At 41.0% G+C, this 8,796-nt stretch overlaps 1 protein-coding gene across 5 annotated transcripts in view; it reads left to right on the forward strand.

Annotated features, from left to right (window-relative positions):
* The window catches only part of sbno2b (strawberry notch homolog 2b), a 78,519-nt gene extending 72,186 nt beyond the window's left edge, over nucleotides 1–6,333 (forward strand). For 4 of the 5 annotated variants that reach the window (XM_020612235.1, XM_020612236.1, XM_020612237.1 and 1 more), the window contains 10 exons: nucleotides 877–948; nucleotides 1,040–1,148; nucleotides 1,241–1,312; nucleotides 1,870–2,013; nucleotides 2,133–2,227; nucleotides 3,151–3,243; nucleotides 3,340–3,471; nucleotides 4,056–4,132; nucleotides 4,352–4,542; nucleotides 4,853–6,333. In XM_020612235.1, the coding sequence (XP_020467891.1) occupies nucleotides 877–948; nucleotides 1,040–1,148; nucleotides 1,241–1,312; nucleotides 1,870–2,013; nucleotides 2,133–2,227; nucleotides 3,151–3,243; nucleotides 3,340–3,471; nucleotides 4,056–4,132; nucleotides 4,352–4,542; nucleotides 4,853–6,045 (2,178 nt within the window). In that variant the 3' untranslated portion in view covers nucleotides 6,046–6,333. The remainder of the gene's footprint in view (nucleotides 1–876; nucleotides 949–1,039; nucleotides 1,149–1,240; nucleotides 1,313–1,869; nucleotides 2,014–2,132; nucleotides 2,228–3,150; nucleotides 3,244–3,339; nucleotides 3,472–4,055; nucleotides 4,133–4,351; nucleotides 4,543–4,852) is intronic. The other variant, XM_020612238.1, reaches the window with a different exon arrangement.
* Nucleotides 6,334–8,796: the final 2,463 nt, after the last annotated feature.

The following is an 8,796-nucleotide window of genomic DNA, read 5'->3' on the forward strand; positions in this document are numbered from 1 at the left end:
CTGAGAATGATCCTCTCAAAGCACTTCATGCGACAGATGAAGTCAGACAGACAAAGAAAATGTTCAGTAGTGTGGAAAAGGGATATTAAATGACACAGAAACTGTTAAACTGGAAGACCTAGAGACGAGAGGATCAGGGGCAGCGTGAGCAACAGAAAAGTCCACATGAATGACAAAGAGGCGGAGAAATACTAAAGGTTGATACGGAGAAAAAGGAGCAGAAATCCGCAGAATCAAATCATTTCTGAGTAAACTGCTGAGCACTAAGTACACACTGTCTCTGTTATGGTTAGCATTACTGGTCTGGAGGGAGATGAGGCCCAGCTCCAAACCAGGGGCTCATTATACCACAAGCTTCTATGTACTGCTTTCTATGTGCCTTGTTTGATTGAATGAGTCTGAGCACTGCAAATCTTATCTGCCCTAATTTGCAAATACGTTGTAAACTGACACAAACCACATGGTTAGGCACCCACAGCAGAACTCCCTGCCACCATTCAACTGATAGTCTGCAATATATTTGGGTTTTGAGGAGGTGGGTGAATAAGCACATTTGATTATGTCACCTTGTGCTCTGAGAAGGTGTGGTGGACATTTTTATAGACTACATCATTGATTAAGAAAATGAAAATAACTGCTCATTGCAGCCCTAGGTTAAAGTGGTGGCTTAAGTGTTTATGGTGGAAATGGGAATCTGCAAATTAGGAAAGTCAGGTTGCATAAACTGTGCTGCCCATTCAGATGAAAAGCAAACACACAGTATATTTATCCTATATCACTGTGTCTTTCTGTATTAGTGTGATGATGCTTGGAAGGTTGTCAGCCTAGTAATGCTGATATTACTAATAGCAACACTGCTGTTAATACACTTTGCAGGGTGCATTAACCCATGGAGACAGAAGAGCCACTGAATCCAGAGACCTTAGCAAATACAATTTTGAGAACAAGGTAGGAAAGTTTAAGAACCTCTGAAAATAATATTCTGAGCTTTATGTGTCAAAATGTCCTTCATTTGAATTTAAACTGTCTTTTTTCACAGTATGGTACCAAGGCTCTAGATAAAATCACCAAAGCAATCCTTGGCCACATAGACAACAAGGTGCTCCCTCCCAAAGGGTACCCTGGGGGTGACGCCGGCTTCTTCAGGGGTATGTTTGAGCTTTATTTGACTGTCAGCAGCTTCACTAGCACAAAGTTCATTGTGACTGATCAGTAAAACAACTGTGTTTCTTTATGTCAGACATGAAGCTTGGAATGATGGATGTGGGCATCTTTTGTAAGGAGCCTCGCTTTGGGATCAGTACTGAGAAAGGTAGAGGAATCAAGGATCATGAGGCAGATTTTGAATAGTAGTGCCAGAATTTGTCAACCCAGTCCGGCTATTTTAAAACTGAACTTAACAGGCTTAATGATTAACCAGATGGAACATTGTGGGTGTGGTGTATGAATGTTAACACTTTGTAATAATTCTTTAGTATATTACTTGTGTGGTGTAGAAGATAATTATTTAAGAATGTAATTATGTAAGAATGTTAACACTCTGTCATAATTTTTTTTAGTATATTACTTGTGTGGTGTAGAAGAGAATTATTTATGTAGAGATACTGCTTGCAAACCAATGATGGTAAGATGATGTCATGGGGTAGGACTGGATAAGTCTGACTTCTTCCTACTCTGTTCAAGCATGTACTAGGTATAAGCAAATTGATATTGGATTAGCATTTGTTGGATATGTGTAAAATTATGTGTGTTGACATATCAACTGTCTTTACATGCTTGAAAGAATAAATCAAATCAAACTCAGTATATTCTGGGTGCAACTGTCAAAAATAGTTGCATGAACTGTTCTCTGTTATGGTCTTATCTCAGACTGCAGCATCACCAAGTTCCTAAATCGTATCTTGGGCCTGGAGGTTCACAAGCAGAACTATCTCTTCCAGTACTTCACTGATAACTTTGACTACCTAATTGAGAAGGACAAGAAGGAGGGCAAATACGACATGGGAATCCTAGGTACGGAGATCACTGGAAAACTAAATTTACTTGATAAAAATTGTAAATATAGTGGCAGTCACGATTAAAAAGTCCCTTTTCTAGTCTGTGGTTCATTTCTTCTTCGGTGTCTCTGACAGACCTTGCCCCAGGTAATGATGAGATTTATGAGGAAAAGCAGGAAACTTTCCTGACAGCTGGAAACCCTCAGGATGGACAGGTTGTCCTCTGTAAGGTAGGCCACACATAATCTCAGCTTAAGTATATGAGTAGAGTAATGGCAGACTTGTTGTGGGTAAAATCACATGTGATTTGTGTTGTGTTGAATTATGAGTTATTCTGCAATATCCAATCCCTAGTTTTAAAGCAGCCAAAATGAGACTTGTGTTGCACAAATCAAGAACAGGGTAGCAGTACAGTGTTGCATGTGTCATGCCAGGATGTAGTGATGTCAAAAAAGGCAGCAGGTAGTCTGGTGTGCATAGCCACATTTACAGGCCTAGGCTGTTTTTGAGACACCACATGATGCACTGAGTTGTCACTCTTTGTCTCATAACAGAATGAACACTGTTTTGTTGTGCCTGCCCAGAAAGCTTGAGCACTATAAACCAGAAGGAATTCTGATTGTACGTGATGGTCAAAAAATGCTAATCTTGCGCTCTCTCTTTTATATTAGAGTCGGTAACTCAATAGACCAAAACAGTTAAAAGGCCATGTTTAATTGCAGCTCAGCCATCTTCATACATTACATAAGAAATACAAATGCTATTTCATTTTTAAATAAATAAATTAAGGCAGCCCAAGACTGAGGAGCCTGTGTAGATGCTAGTAGGAGGTGGTAGCAGGATAATTACTGTTCTTAGCCATCAAATGCAGGCTAGCCCACATTTGACATTTTCAAAGTTGGCAGCTGAGCAGAGTACTACATACCTACACCAGTTTAGTAGGTATGGAGCAAGAGTGCATGGGTACATGTTTAGCTGTAGTATATGATGAGTTTTTTTTTTACTTGTTCTATATAGTATAACTGTATGTATTATACATTACACTTGGGTTTCTGTGCAAGAGTTTGTCCACCTTCATGACAGCTGTGTGTGGTTGTTTGACCATCCATGGCTTCCCCTCATGCTTTAGTCTCTGACCTTTTTGTGCCTATAGATCAGCGTGGACAGAGGTATGCCCTGGGATGAGGCATACAACAGGTCACTAAAGCTCCGTGGTCCTGATGAGGGATTTTACCTGTCCCAGAAGGTCAGTCCATGGTATAGTAAGCAAACTAAACTTAAACTGAAAGGATTTTTAGAAAATACATAAATAAATGTCACTGTGTGTATTGCCACTCCACAGCTACGTGGTAATCACCCATGTGTGCTGCTGGCTGAGCAAGGAAGAGGCAGGAACTTCATTGTCTACAAGCCTAACATCGGGAAGCAAACCCACCCCGAGAGCCTGGACAACCTGCATCAACGTTATCGAAAGGTAATGGCTTATTTGTCTACTGATGTACCAATCAATATCAGTACTTACTATAATATATAGTCTCAGTTTATTTTAGAAAGAGAACTTTCTCTTTCCTCAGTACAGGTAAGGGCTGGCAGAATTGGAGGCTGCATGTTTTCAGGTGTAATGCATCATTTTGATTTGTAGTTGCTGTGCAGATTATTTAGCATATGGAGTGTGTTGCCCCCTTGTGGCCATGGGAGAGTACTGAACCAGGCAATACTGAAGGCACTCTCTGGCTGACCAATATGTTACAGTACATAAGTATATGTCAGTGGGGATGATGAAGTCCCTTTACATTCATGATATTTATCAAAGCTGGAGCTATTTTCGCCTCCCTGCATGAACAACAGAGTAATGATTGATGACCATTCACTGAACACAGGAGTCATCTTCTCCTTTGACACAATGAAAGATTATAAATGTGTTTAAGCAACAGTATGACCTTTGTGTGGCAGTGGAAAATAGCAGTTTGTTTCTGTTGTGGTGCAGATGTAATTTTATGAGTTGTGGATGCAATGGGTTCTAATCTGATGTTGGTATTGTATGTTTCCATTTTACAGGTGACTGCAGAGCAAGCCAGGGATAGCTGGGAGAACCAGTTCACCTTCTCCTTTAAGAAGTGTAGTCACGCTAACTGGTAAGCAGGAAACCAGAGTGTCCCTTGAGATTAATGACTCACTACATCCAATCGAGCTGCTACTTGTTAGGATTCAATGGGGGTGGTTTTAAGGTCAGATGCCATTTCCAGGGCTTTACAGATCACCTGAGATCTAGTCTTGAAACAGTAAAGTAAAAGAGAGGTTGTTTTTGTGTATGCATAAAAGATTTGTCTTTTTCATCTCTGTTCTTTCATCAGGAATGGGAAATGTAAGAAAATCGAGGAAGGCCAGGAATGTCTTCAGGGCATGCGTCTTCGTCAGTACCACATGTTGTGTGGTGCTCTGTTGCGTGTGTGGAAGCGTGTATCTGACGTGGTGTCTGACATCACCAGCTCCAGCATCCTACAGATTGTCCGCCTTAAAACCAAGCAACATAATAAACAAGTTGGTCAGTATCGGTAACACAGCGCACGTTTTGTACTAGTTTTTAGAACATCTCTCAGTCTTCACAGGGAATCATCTGTAAACCATGATCAAATAGAAGTCTAGTCCAGAGAATAAAATGTGAATTTCCAAGAGTTAAGTAAGTTACTTTGACAGTAACACAGGAGGCTGTCAAAATGCTAACAAATTGTTGTTCACTTTTCTTATGTCTCCCATGAAGTCTATGACACTACAGTAATGCTAAGTGTACACAGAATATGCTGCAGTTTAGCTGTCGGTATCAGTCTGAGTATTTACCTAGAGCTCCTCCTCAGGTATCAAGATCCCAGAGAACTGTGTGGCTCGTGTGCGGGAGGAGCTGTTGCTCATGGATGAGGAAGTGAAGAGGAGGCGAAAGGAGAAGGAACAGCAGGCTGTGGAGCAGCGACGGGCTGCGGAGCACATGCGTCAAATGGAGGAGAGCAGACACCTCCTGGCAAATTTGTTCAACCAGAAACCCGCTCACTCTCTTCCTGCGAGTCAGATCCTCAAACTGAACCAAATCCCTCTACAAAGGACACAATCTGGGAGCCTCTCTCAGCTACAGAGGATGCAAGCTCAGCCCCAGTCCCCTTTACAGCTCCCCTCTCAGAACTTAACCCTGTTGGCCTTACAGAGAAATCCCAACCAATCCCAACAACGAACCCACAACAGCTGGCCCAGTAATTCCTCCACCACCACCACCAACCAGGGCCCTCTGCCCAACTTAGCTGGCCTCGGCTCCAGTTACCCTTACTATTACCCCCAGCCTTTTGTTTCCCCTTTCCCACAGATGAAGAACTCGTCTCTTCCACTCCATCAGACCACACTGTCTACTAATTTGTCTTCCAAGAATCCTCTGGAGGAAATCTTGGACCTGACTGGGAGCTCGCCATCCCCCTCCCCTGACAGCACTGAGGGTGGGCTGAGTCTGGACAGTCTGACAGAACACACAGCAGCATTTGGAGATAACTTTAATCTGGAGTCTCTGATTTCCCAGAATGCACCGAATGCCCAGCAACAAATAAAACAGCCTCTTTTGCTACAACAACAGCAGCAGCAGCAGCATCTACAGGCCAAACAGCAGCCACAGAACCACAACCTGTTGACCAATAACCACCACCAAGAATTGTTAGATTTATTTGATTTGCCCCTTTCTCCGCAGATGCCCACACAGAATGCCAGCCCTTCATCCTCTACCTCTTCCTGCTCTTCCTCCACCTCTTCTGTGTCCAGTAAGCTGGTTTCACACATCCCTTCCGGCCTCCTGCCCACACCCACCCTCATCCCAGCCTCATCCTCTTCGTCCCTGTTTTCTGACTCTTCCTCTTGCTTCTCTTCCATCTATCTCCTCCCCCAGACAGACCCTCTGTCCTTACACAGCGGCCACTGCAGCTCCGGTGCCCTCGACGTTCGTGAGGCGCTGAACAGCATGCTACAAGCCGGACCAGACCGCAAGTCTGTCATTCAGTACCAGCCACAAGACTAAGAGCTTCTGAACACTAGTAGCTCATGTGGACTTTGGTATTCTTTAGGTAATTTTATTTTTTTTTTACCAAATCTTGTTTGTCTTGTTTGCTGCTGTCTATGATCACACCCTCGGACCTACTTCCTCTCCCCTCAGGGCCTGTAGTCATGTCACTGCCTGTCCTGCGCTCAGTTCAGCCCTCTCTCCCTACCTGAGACTGTTGAAGTGATGACAGGCTTGATCAATATCAGATTTCTGCACCAAAGTGTGTTCTCCACAGTGAAAGGCAGCTGTAAAAAGAAAAAAAAAGAAAGGAAAAAACTATTTAATTGAACATGTGAGTCATCACAACAAACGCTCATTCTTTGACATGTGGAAATCTTTAATAAACCTCCCACTGCTGATTTTCACAAGGTATGGTCAGTGAAGTTGCTGGAAGCTCTAAATGCCTTTCACCAGTTAAAACCACATTAAGACTTTGCTTTACTGTTACATCACAGCTGTCTGACTAAAACAAGGCTGTGTGCAAGGCTTGGTTCAAGTGAAACAAAAGACAGTGCTGAACTGGAAGACAAGAGGGAAAAAAAACACGAAATCTTTTAGCTGATTAGCCATGAAATGCCTCAGTTGTCTTTTACTTCTATGTGCTCCCTCTTGGTTCTCTCCCGGCTTTTATAAACACTAGTGTGCAGAACAAGGGAGAGGAAGCGCAGTCTGCTGTTGCTAACAGTGCCTTTGGAGAAATCTATAAATGTAGTCTTTACAAATCCATGTAGCCTAATGTATAGATTTATACTCTTGAACTTTGGTTTTAATTTAATATGGTATATTTCTATTTAACTTTTAGCCCCCTCAGATAGTCAATCAGTCATTGTTTGTGTTACACTATGCTGGTGGCAGGTTTCAGGAAGAAGCCTCCATTAAGCCTGTATGTGCTTGTGTGATTGTCTGTGTAGCTGCGACAGGGGTCATTATGGATTATTGAGCAACATGGATGAAAAAAAAACTGCCTCCAAAAAACTTTGTCACCCTTGTTTTTATAAAGCTGATGATAATATTTAATGATGCGTCTCCTGGTTTGATTTGATTTTGAAATTCTCAGGAAAGTCTCAAGTTTTTGTCGTCTTTTTGTGTGTGTGTTTGGGTGTGTGTGTGTCATTTTGTTCAACGGATATGAACATTTTCATCCTTTGATTACAGTGGAAAATAAAAAATATCAAATCTTGAGGTAGGAAAAGAAAACCTGTTGTTTCTAACTAAAGCTTCACTTTTGTAGTAGCTGAATAAGTGTTTTCATTTCTGATGCTAAGGTTATAAAAATATATGTAGACTTGTAATATTCACTGTGTAAGATGGGACGTATTTAAAGACCTGTGGGATCAGGCTGCCTTTGTGCAAAAATGACGCACTCTAGTTGGTTCACAACGAAACACCGGAACAAGAGATCAAATAGCAATAAAACCATAATCTACATGTGTGATGAAGCAGACACGCCTTAGTACTGTTTACGCTCAGCAGGCAGAGCTTTGTTGTGACATTTGCATGCTCTGAATCTTATTATTTCTGTTGTGTGACATATTCCTTTAGTTAAGCAGATTCTGAAACGCATACAACCTTTGTACAGTGAGTTTTCACAGGATGAACACACTGCATTTGTAATGTTTTAGTCAGCGTTATTATAAAACTTACTGTTATTTATATCTAAGGGATATTTAGATTTTAGATATGTTATCCTACTTAGTAGAATAGTTAATGAAATGTTTGGTCAGGGAAGTTTCTAGTTTTCAAGATAACTATAAAACAAATTTTATTAGAACCTGCCACCAAATGCGAATGCACTGTTCTGTACTGCTGTACAGTGTCCGGATTTGTTTCTGCTTATTTCAGTTATGCTTTTCTCAAGCAGAATTGTTTCTCCACATCACAGAGAGATACCAAAGTATTCCACAGACACCCCTAAAGTTACTGGCTCTAAAATATCAGCCCTTTTGTCAATCTCAGGAAGAAATTTTCAAAATGCGTAACAGTGGGGCGTTAGCAGAAATCGATCATTTCCCCTTATAACAGTGGTGAAACTAACCAATACATGTACTATTTTCTCTTCTGTGCTGTGACTCTTGCTGTATTTATGTTTTCGACATCATGTGATGGGGTTGTTTGTCCTTGTGAAAATGTCAGTGATTCTAAGTGTTTATGCCTTCTTAGGGCAAAGATGTTTCTTTTTAATGAACATTATATTTTGTGGATATTTTTATTTGCATTGGACATTGAATTCCAGGAAAAGCTGACAAATTTTTGAGTTGATTCATACCCAGGTTATACTGATATTTGATACATTTGATCTGTCTAAATCTTTTATCACAGATTCTTGTTAATCCTTCTTTTTGTTTTTTGCAGCATGTTTTCCTCATTACTTTTGCTTTAATCTTCCTCATCAGGCACATTCCGAGACATCAGTCTGTAGCAGATTTCAGTCTGGTGTTTTATAGTCACACAAATACAGTTGGAGGGATGTAGACTGCATTTTAAGGAAGAAAAGGCCTTTTTTAAGAATGTGTTATTATTAGTGTAGTTAGGCCTTTATCATGTTAACATTTTGCACTAAGAATGGCATAATCAAGTTACTGTTCTCATGTCGGTTATGATTGAGCTGTGCAAGCTTGTTGTGTTTCTCCTCTTCGATGGAATGCTTCCCATATACTGTAACCACCTCTCTTGTTTCTCCACTGTTTGCATATTATATAAATGTTATTACTCTCAAATAATTTATTG

The sequence above is a fragment of the Monopterus albus genome, unplaced genomic scaffold (genome assembly GCF_001952655.1).
Source record: "Monopterus albus unplaced genomic scaffold, M_albus_1.0 scaffold122.1, whole genome shotgun sequence".
NCBI lineage: Eukaryota > Metazoa > Chordata > Actinopteri > Synbranchiformes > Synbranchidae > Monopterus > Monopterus albus.